The 22,671-nt window shown below is 46.8% G+C and overlaps 1 protein-coding gene across 1 annotated transcript in view; it reads left to right on the forward strand.

Moving 5' to 3' along the window:
- HYI (hydroxypyruvate isomerase (putative)) overlaps window positions 1-22,671 on the forward strand; it is an 80,219-nt gene that overhangs the window by 23,669 nt on the left and 33,879 nt on the right. Inside the window, exons 3-6 of the mRNA XM_086953212.1 lie at window positions 9,057-9,171; window positions 10,607-10,685; window positions 13,352-13,401; window positions 14,137-14,206. Of these exons, the coding sequence (XP_086809338.1) occupies window positions 9,057-9,171; window positions 10,607-10,685; window positions 13,352-13,401; window positions 14,137-14,206 (314 nt within the window). The remainder of the gene's footprint in view (window positions 1-9,056; window positions 9,172-10,606; window positions 10,686-13,351; window positions 13,402-14,136; window positions 14,207-22,671) is intronic.

The raw sequence follows: 22,671 nt of genomic DNA on the forward strand, positions 1-22,671 counted from the left end.
GCCAGAAAAATGTATATCTATTCACCTCTGAAAAATTATTAATAAAAGGAAAATCCATGGGAATCCATAGGAATACCTTGGCTCACAGCGCCGACTATAATGATAATAACACTCCGTAAGATAAGCACATTCTTAGAAAATCTTTAGCTGGAGCAATTAGAGAATATCTGAAATCAATATGATGTAAAATCCACTTCCTTACAAGTCACATTGTTTATTCTCTATAGACCTCTTTCTGTTCAGAAAACGAGGCAAAGGTTTAATAGTTATTTATTTCTCCTTAGTAGTTAGGTGTGTGCAACTAATTCTTCTGGTATAAGAAATCTTTCTCATGGGCAGTCAAAATAGAGACCTCTTATTGAATGTGCCATTGAGGGTCCCAATTCCAGCCAAGACCAGTATAAGAGGACCATTTAATGTAGCCACATAAAAATGAATAAGATTGCGGATTACTGACCAAAAAAAAACAGGATTATTAAATTAAAAAAAAGAATGAACCTAACTTTCTGCCACAGGCAGTAGCTTGTTATAAAGTTATATAACTCGTATTACTATTACACAAACCAATACCACTCATTGGTTGGATCAGGAGACACCATAGGAGTTACAAAGTCACCATGAAATTTACTTTAACTTGCTTACATATAGTGCCTAATTTGAGGCAGTGGTTGCTGGTGCGGACAGCGGCACTCATTTTCGGGGACCAGCACTTATTTTTTCTCATCAGACAATTACCTAGCCCAAGAGAGGAAAAAACACATAAAGAAGAAAGAAGGAGGAAGAAAAAGACAAAAAACTTCACAAAGGGACAAAGGAGGAACCTGCAAGAGTGAGATAAATTCACAGGGAGTGTCTGGCATTAGATTACAGATACATGAGAAGAGCTTTGGCACCGGCACTCATTCTCCTACAAATTAAGCACTGCTCATCTGTCTTGGCTTTCTCCTATCCTCCACCAGTGCGACACCCATTCAAAAGACAGTGAAGGAATGTAAATGTATGTAAATGTATAGGCATTTATATAGCGCACTACTTACCCGGAGGGTCCCAATGCGCTTCGACCGCTGCGAAACCCTTCCTGGCTTCCCTGAGAGATGGTCCCTTAATGGGTATCTCCAGGGTGAGACCAGGCATCCCCGGCGGTCTGGTGGGGCCGTTAGTGAAGATGAGGCAAGCTAATGCCCAGAGTTGCCAAGTGTGAACGCTGATCAGAGTGGGCACCGAGGCGAGAGAATTATCGAGTCCGCTGACCCTGGTCCAGAAACCTGCCGCGCCGGGAATCGAACCCTGCTCTCGGGTCTGCCGCCTCTAACCAGTGAGCCACACTACTTCAGGAAGACGAGAAACTGTGAAGCACTGCAGAGTCAAATATGCATGTTAACATTTTTCGAGGGATGTCTTGACTATATGACGCATATTCTTGTAGAAAGGATATTGGCAAGCCCATGCAGAAGCCTACACATGTCTGCAATTAGATAATATCTCAAAAAGTCAATAGATGCAACCTTAGCTTCAGTTTAACATGCACTATTCTGCAGAAGAGATGGGTTTTGTAGAAAGAAAGTCGCAGTGCTAGAGTTATGATGTGATAGTCCTGTTGAGGCTGTCGGGGTCGGACTGGAGTATAAGGCAATCAAGCAGTATTTGATGGACTGGTCTGGCAGGTCAGTGTTTGGACCTGTTTTTTGGATGTTCGTGGGTCGGTTTTAAAGTCTGCTGGGCCGGTTTGAAAGGTGATTTCTCTTGTATTAAAGCAACATTGCCTCATATAGCTTAAATCAATGCAGTCTTTCATATCTTACCAAACATATTATACAGCGGTTCTTTACAAGTTAAAAACAACCACAATTTACAAATATGGGCCCTTTTTTACGATCTAATTCATAATTGGGGCCACTTTTCTTTTGATGCCCTGGCCAATGCTGTCCCCATGGGCACAACAAAGGCCCCGCAGTGCAGAGGGGGGCCCGAGTGCCAGGGGGCCCCTGCAGCGGACAGTACACCAATACTGTAAGTGTCCGTCTTTGGGAACTAGTTTTAAAGTTATGCTCACCTTTTTCACTGCATTTTGCTTGCATGCTTCAGCATCAAAACAAATACAACACCGTTCCAACCACCCTACACATAGTGTAGCTTGCTACTCATGTAGGCAAGGATTTCAGTGCTCCATATAGGGGTTGTAAGCCCTTCATAAATATGACAATATAATACATTCAAGACCGCTTCAGCCCCTCATCACTTGTCTTTTTGGCTCTGTCCTTTTAGCTCCTGCCTCCTTGCAGCCATACATTTAGATCATCCCTTCTTGTATCTATCCCTTTACCTCCTGCATTATTGGCTCTTATTGTCCTCATCCAACTGTTGAGTGATTACGTCTTAATCTCATCCCTTCTGCTATTTCCTCTTTTGTATCTTTCCCTTGAGTACTCGCCTTCTTACATCCATTCCTTGATTTTACAAAACATGCTTGATTTTTCTATATTGCTGGACTGGTGATTGTTTTATTTTGCACTTTGAAAGTATTTGTATTTTTTCCTTTGCTTTACCAACTATAGTTGTATAGATTCTGTCATTAGGTACTTGCTGATATGGTTTGTTTTTATGCTATATGCTGTGTTGTTTATGCTTTTGCTTTCTCTTGTCTGTAAAACGTACTCCTTAAATCTTGCAATTATCATTGTTTACACTACAGAAAGGATACATTCAAAATGACAATTATCTGCAACTATGTTCTGAAGCATCCAAGTAGTTTTCATCATCAGCCTCATTTACCTGCCTGTTTTTGTCCTGCTTACTAGTAAAGACATGAGGTAGAAATTAAAAGTGCTTCCTCGGTTCACCTTATTATCATGCACACCCTTAACAGTCGCAAGTGTGTGGCATGCAGATAATTCACTAGTTTCTCTGTCTTGGGGCTGGCAGGATACCGAGTTATATCTTGTGTACTCCTCATGTATATTGTCAGTCTCTGAAATTGCAGTCTCGGGTTTGTCTTTCAAAGTTTCAAGTTATTGTCTATCAATGTAAATTCTGATACAGACCCTAAACAGTTCTTTGTTATTCAGCAATAAGCAGTTCCTAATCGAATAGGAACACTCCTTTGAATTCTGATTTTTGTCTCAGTTAAATAATCTGCTCTTGAAAATAATGTTACAAATGGTGTAGTTTATATATTAAGAGTTTTCCCATTTTCTTATAAAAATTTTGAACGAGAGGCATTTCATTAAATGTTGGTGGTTTCAAATCAAAATATACCACATTTTTGGGTGGTGGGGAAAAGAGGTAGGTGGTGGGCTGGGCCGCTGGGAGGGGGCCCCTTCCATCTTCTTTGCAGGGGGGCCCCCTCAAGTTTCGTTACGCCACTGGTTACGGCGTTGATCTGGCGATTCATGGTGAGTGAAGAGTCGATGCCGAGGGTGCGGTTGTGGTCCGTTGGACTGGGTGGGTTTCCGAGGGCGAAAGGCCACTAGGCGTTGTCCCATGCTGAGGGGGTGGAGCTGAGGATGAGGACTTCTGTTTTCTCCACGATGAGCTTCAGGCAGCTGTTGCTCATCCAGGTTGCGATGGCTTTCATCCCTACTTGGAAATTGCGCCTGGTGATATCGGGTTGCTTGGTGAGAGAGAGGATGAGCTGGGTGTCATTGGCGTAGGAAACAATGTTGAGTCCGTGCTTTCTGCCGATGGTTGCAAGGAGGGCCATGCAGACGTTGAAGAGTGTGGGGCTGAGGGAGGATCCTAGGGGGACTCCGCATCTGATCTGATCTCTGTTGGTTCTGAGAGGAAGGGCGGGAGTTTTATTCTCTATGTTCTGCATGAGAGGAAAGATCGTATCCAGTCTAAGACTATTCCTCGGATGCATACGTCGTGGAGCCTGGTGGCTAGTGTGCGATGGGAGATGGTGTTGAAAGCTGCTGAGAGGTCCAGGAGGATGAGGGCTGCCGTGTGGCCTCGGTGGATAAGGACGTGGATGCCGTCGATGGCGGCTATGAGGGCGGTCTCCGTGCTGTGGTTGCTGCGGAATCCGGATTGAAAGGAGTCTAGGATGCTGGTGCTTTCTATGAAGTGTGCTAGCTGGGTGTTGACGGCCTTTTGATGACTTTGGTGGCGAAAGGGAGTAGAGAGATGGGCCTGAAGTTCTTGAGATTCGTCGGGTCTGCAGAGGGCTTTTTTAGGAGGCAGTTGAGTTTGGCGTGTTTCCAGTCATCGGGGAATGTGGCGGTCTCGATGGTAGCAGTTCGGCACAGCTTGGGTGCAATGGAAGTAGTGGCCCGGTGGAAGATGTACGGCGGGTAGGAGTCAGTAGGTGCTACGGAGTGAATGCTCTTCATTGTCTTTAAGGTGTCTTCTGTGGTGAGAGGGCTCCAGGTGAGAAGGGTCTGTTGGATGGTGTCATTGGGGGTGGGAGTTGAGGAGGGGTCGTGGTCTTGGTCGTCGAAGTTGTTGTAGAGCGTCTTGATCTTGAGGTGAAAGAAGGATCTGAGTTTGTTGCAGAGGTCTTGGGAGGGAGGTACGTTAGTTGTTTCGCTGTTGGGTTTGGCAAATTCCTGTACGATGGCGAAGAGTTCCTAGGAGTTGTGGGCATTGGAGGGGATTCTGTCTTGTATGAAGCTTTTCTTTGCTGATTTGATGAGTTGGTGGTGTGCTGTGATGGCTGCTTTGTAGGCGGAGTGTGCTTCTGGGGTTTTGCTGTTTCTCCACTTCTTCTCCAGTCATAGGCAGGAGCGCTTGGATTCGTGGAGTTCCGTGGAGAAACAGTTAATATTCTTGTCATCTCGTGGTGTTCTGAAGGGGGACGAGGGTGTTGGCGCAGTTGGCGATCCATTGGTGGATGCTGCTTGCCGCTCTGTCGGTGTCTGTCGTGCGGGTGATAGTGCAGGTGAGGGCGGAGATGAGGTGTTCCTAGGAGACTTTGTTCCAGCTGTTATGGGGGGGGGGAGCAAGCGCTTGTGTGCTGTGGGTTTTGTGAAGGAGAAATAGATGCAATGGTGCTGTGTCCAGAGCAGTTCGGTGGTGTGGCTGAAGTGAATGTTGTTTCCTCCAGCGAAGATGGGCTCGAGTGTGTGTCCTGCTGCGTGAGTGGGGACGGAGACAAGTTGCTTCAGCCCTATGTTGGTGAGGTTCTCCAGGAGGCGGTGGTGTTGGGATCGCTGTGGTTGTCCAGGTTTAAGTTCAGGTATCTGAGATGTATGTAGACCCTAGAGGCGAGGGCGTGGGGTGCGACGTCTGCGATGATGTTGGTGAAGTGGGTACGGGGTCTTGGAGGTATGTGGGCGAGTGTTCCGTGGAGCATCGTTCTTGGGCTGGGATGGATCTGGAAGTGGATGTGTTCCATGGCGTCATCTGAGTTGGTGGTAGTGAGTTAGAGGGAGCTCTTGTGGAAGATGCTGAGGCCTTCTTTTGGGCGGTTGGGGCTGTCTTTCCTTAAGATCTAGTATCTGTCAAGGATTGTGGTTGCGATGTCGGGAGAGGAGCGGGCTTCTCTGTGAGGAAGGTGACTTTGGGCATGTGAGTGTTGAGGAGCTCCGAGACTTCTACGGCGTGTCTGTGCAGGGAGGGTAAGTTGAGGAGGATGCAGCTCAGTGGCTTGAGTGCAGTGGTGTCCGGCCTGTTGGGGGTAGCTGCCTGGGTCCAGAGGTGGGTGAAGGTGCAGTGGCAGTGTCAGCATTGAGAGCTGGCAGTTGATGTTGCGTCCAGGGTTGAGTGTGCGGAGAGTGCTGGGGTCGTACAGGCGGGGGACTGGCGCTGGTCGCGGATAGGCAGAGACTGGCTTTCCTTTAGCGTGCCAGCAGTGCAGCTGCGCAACAGTTGCCATTAAGTAGGGGTCGGAGGGGAGGGTGAACAGCTTGGAGGGGGGAGGCGGGAACGACACACTGGGGGGAAGATCCCTGGGGCAGGAGCGGCAGGGAGCGTGGGGGAAAAGGAGGCTAAGGAAAGGAAAGAGGCAATGAAAAGGAAAAGGAAAAGTGGAGGAAAGAAAGGCAAATAGAAAAAGATGACACACTCAGAGCGGACTAGCAGAAGAGCAAGCTCTTCTACTAAACCCCCAGGGATGAGGCCAGCCAGGAGCCTGCGGGTGAAGGGCCACCCGGCAAGGAGCTCGAGCTGCGTTAAGGGCAGTCCCACAATGGTGAAGTTGCGCAGGGGGAGAGCAGTGACTCTGACCAGGAGGTCAGAGGTCTTGCTCTTCTTGCTGCGCAGCGGCTGCCATTAAGTAGGGGTGGGGTGAACAGCTGGGAGGGAGAGGGGCCGTGGGGACAGCAGCGGCGGGGAGCACAAGGGAAAAGCAGGCAAAGGAAAGAAAAGCGTTGAGGAGCGTGGGGGAAAAGGAGGCTAAGAAAAGGAAAGAGGCTATGAAAAGGAAAAGCAGAGGAAAGAAAGGCAAACCGAAAAGATGGCACACACAGAGCGGACTAGCAGAAAAGCAAGCTCTTCCACTAGACCACCGGGGATGAGGGGCAGCCAGGAGCCTGCGGCTGAAAAAGGACCTCAAACACCTACCTGGCAAGGCGCTTGAGCGGCGCTAAGGGCAGTCCCACAACAGTGAAGCTTCTTGGAGAGAGCAGTGACTCTAACCAGGAGGCCAGGTATTATCGTGCCAGCCTGTCTTCCGGATGGCCAGGTATGACCGTGCCTGCCTGTGTTTTGGATGCTAGGTATGACCGTGCCTGCCTGTGTTTCGGATACCAGGTGTGACCGGACCAGCCTGTGTTTCGGATGGCCAGGTATGATCATGCGTGCCTCTGTTTTGGATGGCCAGGTATGACTGTGCCAGCCTGTGTTTCGGATAGACAGGTATGACCGTACCTGCCTGTTTGAGACCACTGGCTCAGACACTCTATTTCACAAATATTTGCCTCCGTCTGCCTGCGCCTGCATGTCTGTTTCCATGGTCACTCACCCTCGTCTGGTAACTATTTGCCTCTGTTTGGCCGTGGTCTGGTAACTATTTGCCACGGCTTGGCCTGATATATCTTTACTTGCACTAGCCCTGGTTTCGTAGTTTTTTTGCATATATTTGGCATGTCCTGGTCTGTCTGTTCCAGCCTGTCTCCAAGCCACCGACAATGATCTATGGTTGGTAGATATTTACCTGTGTTGACTGATTGCCACGTCTGTCTGTTCCAGCCTGCCTCCAGATCCCTGGTGCTGGTTTTGGTAGTTGCCCTTTTTGTTTATTTCACACCTTAGTGGGCATTGTTCAAGGCCCTAGGCCCCCTTCAAGGCCCTTAACATTCATCTTATGTAGTCATTACTTGATTCTCCTGAGGGGTGTATGGGGTTGTTCTTTTTAATTCACACCGTAGAAACAGAGATACCTTTTGTAAGTCGTTCATTGTCGTGGCTGGGGTCCGGCTTTAAAGTCACAGACCTCAGTCACTTACTGAGGTTAGCCCTACATTTTTTTAATGATTTTCTGGATCCAACAGTAAAGAGGTTCTCCCTCGTTCTGTGATAACTGAGTCATTTTAGGGTGTTTCTGGTCCCCAAAAGTACCTGCCCAGAGAGCAGGAGGTGCATTTTGTCTGGTAGGATCCTTGTTACAGGACCCTGGTTCTTAGCACAAGTGGAACATTGATGCAGCCAGATGGTCTTAGCCACAGTCTTACAAACACTTAATATATCTGTAGTGGCCTAAAGCCCCCAGACTGCTGTTTACTAGGAGCACTTCACACGCTGCCCTAGGAAGGGCAGTTCCTTCTGGGCTCATCCTTGAAACAACACGTGTTGCTTACCTCTGTTCAGGCCTTCAGATAGCTAAAACTGGAGACCTTCTTTGGATTTCCAAGCTTTGTTGTAATGAGTGCTGATGAACAGTAGTCATGGGTGACAGGAGTCATCGTCTGCATAAACGACCCTCGCACCAGCTGGAAATAGTCCTGGGCTGATGACTTCTGCACTGGAACAGGCAGATCATTCACGTAGGGATCACCAAGGACTCCATAGACAGCACATTTTTATGACCAAATCTGCTTCACTTCTGGCTGCCAGAAATTCACAAATGGCTCCTGGCAGGAGTAAGCTCATTTACGTTTGCAAAGATCTCCATCATGACTGTGTGAGGTCTCCGCACCCGTGAATCCCACCCGAGGCGATGGAAACTGGATGTTCCAAGACATGGTAGCCTTCAAAGTTTGGGCATTCGTCAGCATTCACAAACCCCTCTCTTTCCCCTTTCGCGCCTAGAAACAGTTGGATTTTACTCCAACCCGTGGCTGACGTAAATCCCTTTTCAGGGAGGGAAGGGCAATGGATCATCCCCAGATTTTATGGCAGTGTATTGGGGGAGTTTTCTCCATGGGGGAAAATGTTTTCCTTGTGGAAATAATATGTAGTGATTTGCATAGGGGATCCTATTCCCCCCCATGTGGAGTTCTCCTTTACGGGGAACCCCGCACAGCAGGGATAGGATCCCAGGAAATTGCCCAGAACCCTCCACCTGGCACAGCTTTTCATGCATTGTTCTGGGAATCTTTGTGAATTTCAGAAAAGTAGTACTTCTAGGCCCGCCTGAGATGTAAACCTGCGTGTGCAGATTCACTATTTCTTTCTGAATCTTCCAGAGTGTGTGGTTCCGACAGCACCCAACTGTTCACCCTTCTGTTGTATGAAAGGATCTTGTTCATGCTGTTTGCATTGACACTGGGTTCAGTCTAAGCTTACATTTCATAAATACACCAAATATCTTCCCTCTGATGCTACATTGAAGAGTTTGTAATAAAATACTTGGGTTTCACTCAGCCAGAGGTGTGTTGGTCTGTTGACTTTTTGGTCTCTTGACTTTGTAGAACACAGTCAACAGAGCATTTTATTTGGAGCATCTGTGAGTTTAGGAATAAATGATATGTGACTTGTGATTGAGGGGTGTCCTTCTCTACAAGAAATGTCCCTCTTTTATCTGGAATGCTTCAGAGGGGCTTCTCTCTTGGACTTCTCACCATCATCATCTGATGGCGAACTGAGGTCTTGGACCATGGATGGAGACGCGGCCACTGGTTAAGACTTGGTTGCACAGTTCACTCTATTTCACACCACCTCTGTCCTCTGTCTCTGGGCAGGATCCATATCATGGCGGGTCGAGTTCCTGCAGGACTGGATAGAGCGGCCGTAGCGACAGAGATGGAAAACACCTTCGTAGAGAACTTGAAGTACGCCTCGGATGTCTTAGCTCAGGTAGGAAGCAGACTCTGTGGCAAGTGTAACCACAAGGGAGTGAGACACATTGTGTGAGATTATGCCCAATGAGTCACAATGGTGAGATGTTCCTTGGTTGTGTCTTTGCATCTGTGTGTCTCCACATTTATCTGTGTGTCTCATTTTATCTCTGCGCTTCTTCTTTTATCTCTGCATATTTTTTTATCTGTGTCTACTTTTATCTCTGTGTGTCTGCTTCTATGTTTTTATCTATGTATGCCTATTTTTATCTCTCTATATCCTTTTGTCTCTGAGTCTACTTTTATCGGTCTGCTTTTATCTCTGTGTATATATATTTATCTCTGTGTGTCTGCTTTTATTACTATGAGTCCCCTTACTTCTCATGAGCACCCTGCATTGATATATGTCTCTTTATATCTCCGAGTGTCTCCTGACATCCCTTAGCGCCTGTAAACAACTAAGCCACTTTACATTGTTGAGTGTCCTGTGACATCTCATGATTGTCGCATTACTCCCCTCAAGTACATCTCACATCTCTTCAATGTCCTTTGACATCTTTTGAGTGTCTTCTCACATCTCTAACGCCCCTTCCATTCTCATTAAAGATTAGTGAGGTAACCCAGTATCTCCCAGAACACTGGGAACTAGAACAGTATGTATTAATAGTTGGTTTTGTCGAGTAAGCTAGAATTACTTTAGAACGCATATTTTATCCTGAACACTAGGAAAAAATAATCAATGATATATCGTTCACATTATATACCATACATAAACAAACATTAAAATGTATTTTATCCACAGAGCCAGGTATTTTTTAATTTTTCACCATTCACTCACTTCTGACCCTTCCACTCACACTCCTACTCCACACACATAGTATTGTTTTTCATAACCAGTGCTCCCACGCAATCGTAGGTCGTAGCACGCCCCGTCCCGCAGCGGGGCAGGAAGACTCCGATGATGAAGCATGCCACCAAGGGTCCTTTTGGTGGGTGAGGGCTATTTAAACAAAGCTGTGTGCTTTCCACCGTTGTAGGAGACACACGTAGTGTGGAGGATCACTTCTATACTTTCCCATGAGGGTGGATCCCTTTGTTTTTTGACAATTTAACTTGAGGAGGACGTATCCACCTCTTCTGCTCTTTTGAGCATTACCTTTTCACTCCCTTCTTGTGTTACTTTGCTATTTCCAATGTATTCATTTAGCAAGCAGCAGGCTTCTACGCTGAGTTATTTTCTCACCATGGTAGATTCCGGAGGAACCTGAGAAGATCCAGACTAAAGTGAGGGTGAGAGGAGATCTCAGATTCCAGATCTGTACTCACAATTACAGCGCAAGAGCAGGAGACTCCGTCGACCAATGACAGATACTCTTAGTCCAACAGAAGGAGCTCTTGTTTATGAGTGTAAGAGACGGGTGAACATTGATGGTTGATGCACATATGTCTTACAGGAGGGAATCTTGGGCCTGCTGGAGCCAATCAACAGCCGCATCAGTGAGCCACGCTACTTCCTGAACACGCCACAGCAAGGTTAGAGACTCTACAGTGGTTACTGTCCCCCCCCAGCATTGTAGGGCATTCCCTGAAGGCTGCCCTACCTGGGCCCCTATTTCCACTGCCATGTTCTAGCAGTGTTCTCTATTCCGGGGTTTCCTTCCAGTTTTACCCTTTCTGGGAGCCTTTCAGGCTGTGGAGTAAGTTCCAGATGTCAGCATCAGCCACTACTGGGCAGGGAAAGCAGAAGTGGGCAGTGCCTTTCGGGGCACAGCTGGGTCTGGGATTTCAGCAATTCAGGGCTGTATCAGTGCAGATGTCACTGGACAGAAAGTCCCTGCATCTCAGCGCAGGGATGGATGGTAGCGGTAGTGCTTAGTGTGGATGGTTCCATTGTGGTTGTGCTTAATGTGGACGGTTGCATTGTGGTTGTGCTTAATGTGGACGGTTGCATTGTGGTTGTGCTTAGTGTGGATGGTTGCATTGTGGTTGTGCTTAATGTGGACAGTTGCATTGTGGTTGTGCTTAGTGTGGATGGTTGCATTGTGGTTGTGCTTAGTTTGGCTGGTTGCATTGTGGTTGTGCTTAATGTGGCTGGTTGCATTGTGATTGTGCATAACGTGGATGGTTGTGCTTAGTGTGGATGGCTGCGTTGTGCTTAATGTGGCTGGTTGCATTGTGATTGTGCATAACGTGGATGGTTGTGCTTAGTGTGGATGGCTGCGTTGTGGTTGTGCTTAGTGTGGATGGTTGCATTGTGGTTGTGCTTAGCTTGATAGGTTCAGTGTGGCACTACCTATTGTGAGGTCCTCTGTCTGAACGTGCCTAGTGAGGGAAGATGCAAGGTGTGTGCTTACTATAAACAGTTGCAATGTGGTCTAATGCAGTGCGCTGTGCTTCATATATAGGTTGCTGTGTTTAATGGAGCGATTGCCTCGTAGCTGCATTTTATGTATAATTACACTGTGGCTGTGATTAGTGTTGACATTTGCCGTGTGGCTATGTTTTTTTTTGTTGTTTTAAAAAAAATCTTTTTATTATTTATAGATAAACAGCAGTGGTTGTCACTTACATTCAATACAGTGAATTACAGATATTCCCGGTAACCCTTCATTGCATAACTTAGGTGGTTATAAGCAACTGTTTTAGTCATTCAATTAGCATTCGGTCTTACAGTTTGGTCGTCATCCGGGGCAACATGTGGGGGTTCGCAGATGTGACCCCTGTACTCGTTCCAGTTGGTCCACACACCAATCCATTTCCGGGGACAGCCTCTGGCCATGTATACTGTCTTTTCCTGGAGCATACACCAGTCCATGTCAGTTTGCCATGAGGCCAATTTCGGAGGAGAACCTGCCCCCCACTGCCTGGCAATGTTCCGTTAAGCGATTGCAAATCCCAGCGCGGCCCACAACCTCCCATGCGTGGTTATGTCATTAGGCTCCCAGCTATTTGAGAGACACCTTTTCGCTTCTATTCTCAATGCCACCTCCCACACCTCTTGCATGCATTGGTGAATACGGCGCCAGTAGGCCTGCATCAGCGGACATTCCCACAATATGTGGAAGAACGACCCCTCCACCCCGCATCCTCTTCTGCAGAGCCCGTCCTCACTGCGGCCCATCCATCTCAGCCTAGTGCCAGATATGTAGACCCGATGTAGAGTTTTAAGCTGGATCGGCGTAGTCTGGCCGATACGGCCACTTCCTCGTCGATTTCCAACCCGTCCGCCTCCCACTTCCCTTTAAGTGGCTGGAGTAGGTCAGGGGAGTTGTTGATAATCTTCTTGTATGTAAGGGATATGGCATGTTCAGGCAGGTGGCCGTCAAGGAGTCTGTCCTCCAGGGGGGAGGCAGCAGGGGGCATGGTACCCTGGGGAATATTAGCTTGCAGTGAGTGTCTGACTTGCAAATATCTAAAGTGTTCTGTGCGTGTAAGTTCATACGTGCGCTGGAGTGAGTCAAAGGAGACAACCCCATCCCCCCCCCCCCACACCCCCCCCCCAGGGCCCCACAGGTCGCGGACATGGGAGATCCCGATGAGGTCCCAATTGTGAAATCCTTTCGCCCGACCAAGGGTGCCCAACTTCTTGGTCACCCACAACGGGGTAGCCATCGTCAAGGTGTCAGTCCATCCCAGCTTTCGCTGGGCCGTATGCCATATGTTAACCGAGTGTTTTGTGGGTCCCTTAAGGGGGTCGTGTGGCTATGTTTAGTGTAGGCAGTTGCAGTGTGACTGTGCTTAGTGTGTACTGTTGCAGTGTGGCTGTGCTTAGTGTGTACAGTTGCAGTGTGGCTGTGTTTAGTGTTGCCAGTTGCAGTGTGGCTGTGCTTAGTGTGTACAGCTGCAGTGTGGCTGTGTTTAGTGTTGACAGTTGCAGTGTGGCTGTGATTAGTGTGGGCAGTGTGGCTGTGCTTAGTATAGGCAGCTGCAGTGGGGCTGTGATTAGTGTGGGCAGTACCAGTGTGCCTGTGATTAGTTTGTGTTGTTGCAGTTCCGCTGTGGTTAGTGTGGATTTGCAGTGTGACAGTGCTTATGTTCATGTATTGCATTGTGAATGAGCTTAGTGTGTTACAGTGCCTGCATGTAATTTCGGTATTGCAGTGTGACAAGCATCATCAGTGCTTTCTGTTAGTTGCTGCACTGTCCACTCACTTCCTGTCCTCCTTCACTCACACCCTTATGTTCACTTTGCTTCTCAGCTGCTGCCCTCCTCCAGAAGGTGGGGCGTGCCAACCTGAAGCTCCAGATGGTGAGTACCCTTCCAGACACTGTGCTGCCCTAAGAGCAAGGAAGGCTCCCCCGCCTGCCCTGCCCCCTGTTTGTCCAGTGGTGTCTTCCTCAGATTGCCAGGGTCTCATGCTTTGGTGCTTTGTATCACCTGTAGCCTCAGAACTTCTATTGACTTTCCTCCTTGCCTGCAGGGCTTTGACAAGTCAGGGATTATCATTGTTGCCTCTCAGTCCTGCGTCTGGTACACGCCTGCTCCTTTGCAAACACATGCCTGTAAGTGTCATTCTCCTGCCCCTGCTTAATGCTATGTCTGCTGCCAGTACCAGCATATGCATGCTGAATCCTATATCTGCTAGAAGCACAAGCCTGTCCCTGCTCCATCCTATTTCCACTAGTGGCACAAGCCTGTCCCTGCGCAATCATGTGCCTGCTGGTGGTGCAAAGCCTGTCGCTGCACAGACCTGCGCCTGATAGTGACACAAGCCTGTCCCTGCCCATCCCTTTGTCTGCAGGTGGTACAAAGCCTGTCCCTGCTCAGTCCCGCATCTGTTAGTGGCACAAGCCTGCCCCTGCTCATTTCTGCCCCGGGTAGTGGCGCAAACCTGTCCCTGATCAGTCATATGTCTGCTAGGTGCACATGCCTGCGCTGCTCAGTACTCTGCTGCTGGTGGGCTCAGTGCTGTGCATGCTAGGCTGAGTGCGCCTGCTCATTACTCTGCTGCTGGTGGCACTAACTCTCTCTGCTCATCCACAGGATGTCTTCCACTGGCAGATCATGGATGGGAACCTCACTCAGAACATCAAGACCTATCTTCCTCTCATTGGTGAGTGATTCTTTCTGGGCTGGAGCCAACAGTAAGATGGTTATTGGTTTTTCCATTCTTCTCTCTGTGCTTTTCTTTCTTTCCTCTGTGGGACCTGCACCTCTTACTGCTTCTCGCTGGTCCTCTCTCATGGACTCTTCCTCTCACACTTATATTTCGTCACAGCCTTCTCGTCCTCCATTCTCTCCTTTCGATGTGGTTCACTTCTCTCTCCCATACACCCTGTCACTCCTGGGGTGCTTTGTCCCTTTCTATCCTGGAATGATCCATCTCTCTCTTTGTCATTTCATGTACCAGTCATTTGACCATCGGGATCTTTGCTTTATCAACTGTTTCTTCTCCTTCCCACTTAAGAGAAGTCCACTACATGTTATGAAAAGAAATGTATAAAATACATTAAAAAAAATGTGCTATGCAGTCGAAACCTATATGGCAGAAATGTCCTAAAAAACCACAAACTCCTGGGCCACCGGAGATCTAGTGGACCGTGGATGCTAGGACGCGCCACACTTCAGAAGGTGTTTCTCAAAAGTGCTAGATAAAGGGTACTTTGGATCATGGGGGGTGGTAGGATTGCATTCTGAGGTTTCTCCCAACTACCCCCAGCTCTGGGTGTGAAATGTTCAGATTCTAGGTGCTTTCACGTAACTTCCCTCTCAAGTTAGGTCTGCCCTATCCAGACTTCTCTTCAAACCTTAGTGTGACACTTCCTAAGCTCCCAGGCAGTACTCGGACCCCTGTGTCACTCAAAGAGTATTTATTTTTTTGAGAAAGCCAATTTCAGGATGAAGGGATGTTTCATGAGACATGATTATCCAGTATTGGAATTTCTTAAATGTGCAGGCCTCCCGCCATGACACCAGAGGACAGAAACTCTCAGTATCTTCTGCCGCCTCTTCTGGGATTAGTGGGCCAGCCCTTGGCCGTACTCCCTAGGACCGTACCAGTTGCCGGTAAATGAGTGTGCGCTGTCCCACCAAATATACTGCTTCCATACTTCGATGCCTCAATACCAAACAGTATTCTGTGGTTTGGTTCTCATTCGGATGTCGATGGGAGTGATGGCACTCAATGCAGCCTTCACAGGCTTGTTGTTCTCCACATTCACTTATCCATAGATTTTCCAGTTGAGAGTGATTGGGGCAAAAACTGTGATGAAAGTAGTCCACCAACACTGCACCACCACTGCAGGCGCTGATCTAGAGTTAGACGGACAGCCTACTGGGTCAGTGGAGGACTACACCTCTACTCCTGAGGCGAAGGATCACCTGCCATATTTAGAGATCCCTTACTGCCTGCCGGAGGTCGCTATGCCTACAGGGCACCCGTTGATGTGGTGGACGAACTGCAGACAAAGCTGAATGTTGGGTAGCTGCCATGGTTCTTTATTTTTGGAACGCTCTGTATCATTTTTTGTTTTTCTCAAAAAGATTTCCAGAGGAAGTTTGGAAAAAACTAAAAATAATTGTCTATGCACATCAGTCATTGTCTGCATTCCCTGCCTGGGCTCACCATGGCATGCGTAGCGGCCTTGGGCAGAGAATGTCATCAGTAGTGGTTCCTCTCGAGATAGGATGGGGTTACCACCCAGGGTGACCCCAAGGCCGTCAGGTCTAGGTTTCAGACAGCAGAGCCAGCTGAGACCTATGCTGGTGGTTCCAGCACCTCAAAGGGGGGGGAGAAGCTCAACATCCCCCCAGACTGCAGGTTTGGCGGGACAGGAGCTTCTCAGCCTCCTCTAAACCAGGCTTCTCCAACAAGTAGCTCATTAGTTACTAGTAGCTCTCCAGTTACCTGACCTGTGAGTAGCTCTCTTGTGTGCAGCCCAGTCTACTAAATTAGAAACCTTTGCCAGGTTGAATTAATATGCATATACCAAAACTGAAAAGTGAGTACTGGGAGATGTATTACTAATATTCCTTGGTACTACTGCCTTAGTGCAAGGGGCATTGCAGAAGTGGCTTTTATGCATTACCCTTCTAGATGCATTCGAAATTGACAAAGCCTTTTTTATTTACTGCTGATAATCCTGCTCTGAGGTAATCAAAGCTGGTAATCTTGCATAGGGTGGCCAATGGTATAATCTTTTCTGGTGTGTCTAGCCCTAATAATATTAGTAGCTTAGAATGATTATCTCGACCAAAAGGTGTTATGAGAGTCTGCACTGTCAAATTTGGGTTTGATTCCAAATAGAAAATGAAGGAATCATTTACGAGTAGAGACGGCGCTATTCCAAGTTGTGGATCCTTCTGCAGGTAGCAGTGGGGCTGGTAACATTACCAACTCCTCACTGAGTGAGATTGGACAGCCTCCCTTTTCAGACAGCTTGTCAACATTTTTTCATTTTAATGTTACCTAAATACTCTACACCTGGGTGAAGACAGAGGCCTCTCGGGTGACAGAGGGAAGATGAGCAACCTAATGGCCTCTCTTTGCAGGCGATGAGGCTGTATTGGACTATACCCAAAATGTTAATCTGGATTAAATTTAGGAACAAAAAAACAAATACACAAAGCTGTTGAACTTAAACTGTAATAGCATGTTTCAGTCATATCTATTTAATTAGTTTGGGGCTGTTACTGGTCCATAAGTTTAGATGAGGCCTGATGTCAATTACAAAAAAGTGTATGCTCCTGAATGTATTTTGAAGATGAGACTTTACACACTTTATGCACTTGTAGGGGCTTCAACATCGCTCCAATGAGGCCATGAGACACCACCCTGCGACACTAACGAACAAGTTACTTATATCAGTAACGCATTATTTGGTAGAGACTATCTAGCTGCAGATTTCTTACCTTTGAATTTCCCAGGCTTCAGGCTGGATCCGGAAACCTTTGCTGAGCAATACCCTTTGCGCGCACCATCAATTGACTCCATTCAGCTCAGCATAACGGCATTGGTAGCGTTAGTTATGCGGTCAAGCGTGCAGATGTCAGTACTTTTTGTTTTTTCCAGCACAGAGCCACAACGTAACTGACACATTCATGTGCAACACTAGGGCCCTGAAAGGGAGAGTAACCCTAGCCCTACAATATTAGTTCAAAAAGCAGGGAGGCATGGGTGGGGCTGTAAGGAATCTGCAGCTAGATAGAGTCTCTGCCAGATAATGCATTACAAAAGGTAAGTGACTCGTTCTTCTGATAGAGTGTTCTAGCTGCAGATTCCTTGTGTTTGAATTAGATGCCCAAGCCAAACCGTCCCGACAGTGGGCTGCGGACCAATACCTTAAACTAGAAAGACCTGCAGGACCGAGTGGGCAAAGTGCCTGTCTCTGCGGACCTGAACTTCTAGGCAGTTGTGCTTTGCAAACATGTGCAATGATGCTCACATTGCCGCCTAACAGATGTCTTGGATTGGGACACCCTGAGCAAAGGCCATTGTCGCAGCCTTTTCCCTGGTGGAATAGTCACTTAATCCTTCAGTGGGCGGCTTCTTTGCCATGGCATAGAAGATCTTAATGCAGGTAACGACCCAGCTAGAAATGATCCTTTTCTGTACTGCCCTCCCCTTCTTTGCTCCCACATACCCCACAAAGAGTTGGTCGTCCACCCGGAACTCTTTTGTATGGTCAAGGTAGAACGACAATTCTCTTTTTGGGGCCAGTCGGTAGGGACGCTCCTCTTCCTTAGAGGGATGCAGGGGAGCCAAGAAGGTGGGCAGTGTGATGGATTGATCCAGATGGAATTGGTCACAACTTTGGGCAAAAGGGAAGCCCGGTTGCGAAGCACCACTTTGTCAGGAAAGGACATTATAGGGAGGCGAGCAGTATAAAGCCTGCCACTTACTCACCCTCCGGGCCGATGTATTCACCACTAAGAAGGCTGTATTGATGGTCAACAGCCAGAGGGGAAAATTGTGTGGAGGCTCAAATGAAGCACACATCAGGCAGGTGAGGACCAAATTATGGTCCACTGCGACATAACAAAGTTCGTGGGTGGAAACAAGTGATCCATCCATTTTCGACATCTATGTACAATAGGAGATTTGAAGAGAGAGGGTTGGTCTGGCAGCCTCAAAAAAGCAGACTGAGCAGAGCGATAACCCTTGAGTTCCCAAAGCAGAGCCCTGGTGGGCAAGGGTGAGAATGAATAGAAGGACTGTTGAAAGAGAAGCAGAAAGAGTTTCAATAGACCTTTCTGTACATTATAATGCAAATCTTTGCCAACGGCAGGCCTATACCATCTTAGTGGAGGGCCGCCTGGCTGCCAGAATAACATTACAAACCTTGGGAGGAAGGGCAAAAGCCATCAACTGCCGCTGCACAATCTCCATGCATGGAGGCACAGAGTTGACCGGTTCGGGTGGAGAATCCTCCCCTGCTGCTGCAACGGAAGATCCTCCTGAAGGGGCAGCCTGATCAGATGATCAACGCTCATCTTCAGAAGGTCTGGATTCCAGACTTTCCTCGCCCAGTCTGTAGCCACAAGAATTACTTGGGCCCGTCGCTCCTGACCTTCTTGAGAACCCTGGGTAGGAGTGGTCTGGGTAGAAAGGCATACAGCAGGCCTGAGCTTCACTCGTGATGAAAGGCATCGCCGAGTGATAGCTGCATTGAAAGCTCAAGCGTGCAGTATAGCTCACACTATGTATTCTCTTCGGAGGTAAACCAATGTTATCAAGGTTCTCCCACTGTCAAGTCAAGTCAAAGATAGCTTTATTCGATTCCATTTAAAAATCATAAAAGCACATAAAAATACATACATACAATAAGATTCAGTGATGAATTAATCAATCAACAAAGCAATCCTCTATGCGGTTCAATTACATTCAAATTATTGAAGATCTGCATCTAATGATACATTTTAAAAACATGGAGACTGCAGTTATGGACATTTCATCTTGTAATAGTTGAATCTTATAAAAGGCAGGTCTACATTGTCGCAATCCCCAAACTTTTAACAAGGATAACAAATATCTCTTCCTAATGTGCGAATAACATTTACAAAATAGGATACAGTGTATGGATGATTGCAAAGAGGAATCATCGCAGGGGCATGGTATTAAATATTTCGACCAGTCATTTATGACTGGAAAAGTAACCAGCCTAAAGAAAGTACCAGTTCTCAGACGTGCTAGCGGCATTCTACTATAGCTGGACTGATTGGGTGACAAATACATCTGCATGCCTGGGCCCTGCAATAGATATTGGTGTTGGATGACAGACACCTTCTTCCCCTCTACCTGCCAACGTTGATCCTCCAGATACTCAAGACAAGCCACCTTCAGTGCTTTTCTGGAGATAGAAGCTTCATTGTAAAGCTCAGGGTGGCCTATGTCTGTTAAAAAAGCCTTTACATATCTAAGCCAATGTATATGTTTTGCCCCGTGATGTTTGACAAAGTCCTGTATAATGGCCCTGTTAAACTCAGTTTCAGTAGATGACCACACTTTGTGCCAGAACAAAACTGGAGAAGCCTTAACTAAATCTGATATATAGGGCAAGGCAAGCTCCTTGTGGCATACGTAAGTGGAGGTGGATTCTGGGACGGCTAACAGATATCTCAGAAAAACATTTTCACATGTTTGAATTTCTGAGCAATCTGCAACCCCCCAGATACCCGCCCCATATATGGCGGTCGACACACATTTAGCCTTATATATGTCCAGCAGAATGCGTGCTGGCCTGCCCCCCAGTTTATTTGCGAACTGTCTTACAGCTCCAATAGCACGAGAAAAAGCCAATTTCCTTGTAGTTACAGCTGTAGTCCATGTGCCTTTTTTTATTAAAAACGATCCCTAAATATAAAAAGGTATTGGTAAGTCCTATCTTTGACTGTTTTAAAAAAGTGTTACAAGGTACGTTCGATTTAGATGAGCAGCTCATGGTTAAGGTTTTCCCAATATTAATCTTTAAACCTCTTGCGCCCATGTATTCTGCGAAGCTGGTCAACGCCTTCTGGAGGCTTACTTGGGTCCTCGCCATTATAACCGCATCATCTGCGTACAAGAGTATTGGTACCGCAACACCTTCAATTCGAGGGTAATCTAAGTCTTGGTTGATTAAGAAAGCTGCCACACTATTTATGTACAGATTAAATAAAAAGGGTGCCAAGATGCAACCCTGCCGTACACCTTTCATTATTGGAAATTTAGCTGTGCATTCACCATTTTTACCGTAACGCACCTTTGCCCCTGCCCCTCTATACAATTCTTTTATAAAATTAAGGATATTAGGGTCAATACCAATGTCTTTTAGAGTATCCCACATCACTTCATGACTCAAGCAGCCGAACGCTGAGCTCAGGTCAACAAAGGTCATAAATAAGTTTCCCTTTTTGGCCACTACATACTTTCCCATGATCATGGCCAAATTGAGTCCTTGTTCGACAGTGCCTAAGCCAGACGTAAAACCGTACTGAATTTTGGAAAGGGCATTAACTTCTTTAGCCCACTTTCATTAGGGAGTCTAATAGTGATATTGGCCTGTAGCACTTAGGATCACTTCGATCTCCCTTTTTAAAAATTGGCACCACAATCGCCTCCTGCCAAGTCGATGGAAATCCATTTTTATTACAGCTGTTTAACACATTGGTCAGGAGGGGTGCCCAGAGGGAGATGTTGGCCTTATAGGTGTCTATCGGGACTCCATCTGGTCCGGGGGCTTTATTTGAGGAGCTTTCTGCAATAGCTAATTCTACTTCCGCTAAGGAAAAGGCTATTTCCAGAGGAAATAGTACCTGGGTATCATGTTCCTCCGTTATCTGGTAGCCAAGACATTCGGAGCTAATTAATTCATCTTTCTTGTATAGCTCGTAAAAGTAGTTTACCCATACAGCCTCCTCTATAGCTATCTCAATTGTGTCCGTTTTCCTTCTGCAAAAAGGGGGCATTTACGGCCCTCCAGAAGGCGGTGTTGTCTCTCAATGCACACGCCTTATGGAGGGCTTCCCAGCTATCTTCCTTCAATTCTAATTTCCTCTTCTTTACTGCAGCTTTATAAAGTAGTCTAGCTGACTTTTTAGAAACTTTTTTAAGCGATGACTTTAAAAGGGTGTGTGCTTTGCTACACTCTGAGTTAAACCAGCCTTCCGTCTTAAGTCTCTCGCCTTCCCTTGACCTGCGTGTCAGTTGATTACAAATTTGACCTGTTATCTTTAGAAAAGCAGGTACAACCAACGATGGGCTTACATCATCCACGAGACAGGTCATAAAGTCATTTAAATGACCTGATATTATAGTATGGAGGAAAGTAGCTGGGTCCACCTTATTCCATTTTATGGAATATCCGATAGCTCTAGACAGTGCTATCCCGTGGCGGTATATATTTTCAGCCACATCTATATTCTGGGGATTATCTATCCCAAAGCTAAAAGATGAGTTAATCGGAAAGTGATCGCTCATTGCGTTATCCTCGGTTCTGAAACTCAGAACACAGCGATGGTAACTTGTTGTTAATGATGTAAAGTCGATCACTGACCTGTGGCCCAGTCTGTTAAAAGTAGGTTGAAAGGCAACCTGAGGGTTACAAAGCTCATTGGTGAATCCTAAATCCCTTTCATAGATCAAATTGTTAAATATATTCCCAATCTTTGAGTGCTCAAAGTGGGTACAGGGGTCTCCCTTAAGATCAACCAAACCACATGTGCCAAACTCACTATGAGGACATAGGTGACAATTAAAGTCACCCGTCAGAATGACACACGTCTCTGATTGCCCAGAGTCCTGCTGAAAATGGAGAATGTTATTTAAATCCATCATGGCCTTTTCAACATCATCCTTTGGGATGTTTTATAGAAGGTAATCAAGAGGACCTGTTGTTTTCCTCCCGTCTTCAGTAGGAGTAGCTGGTAATAGTCTGTTCCTGTGCTTAGTGTTTTTACCGCCATATTCAACATATTTGATATAAAAATGAAAAGACCACCTGAGCTCCTGCCCCTACTAGTCTGTTTTGCTGGTGTAAAGAACGTGCAATATCCATTTATGTGTATCTCCTGTTGTTCCCAACATTCCTGTAGACAAATGACATTAAAATTATCTACAAATGTCAGGAATGTGGGGTCCTTAACTTTACTTGATAGTCCCGCTATATTCCAAGACAGGAGGGTTAAATTCCCCCGTGATTCAGCCTGTATGGGACTAACATTATCCTGCGATTTAAGTTCTAAAGGTTCTCCAGGATCCCCCAACAGGTCACTTAAGTCTGTTGGATGATGGGCCTTACTGCCCACGTCTCCATGGGCAGAAGTAATTCCACTACTATCGTTGTGGGCCTTCTCCTTTACTGATGGGCAACCGATGGTGAGGTTATCCACCCCCTCATCCAACCTTTGCTCAAATTTTAAATTAATTGTAAGATGGGCATCCCTACTCTCAATCGTGTTTTGCTTAATCAACCTCCTCCTACACTCATCTAAACTCCCTGACGTCGTTTCCAGTCAGTCCACCATCTCAAGGCAGCTGTACCTATTAGCGGTGGGAATCCCCGTCCAAGTTTCCATGTATGGTTGGTTCCTATTTAGATA

The sequence above is a fragment of the Lissotriton vulgaris genome, chromosome 1_2, assembly GCF_964263255.1.
Source record: "Lissotriton vulgaris chromosome 1_2, aLisVul1.2, whole genome shotgun sequence".
NCBI lineage: Eukaryota > Metazoa > Chordata > Amphibia > Caudata > Salamandridae > Lissotriton > Lissotriton vulgaris.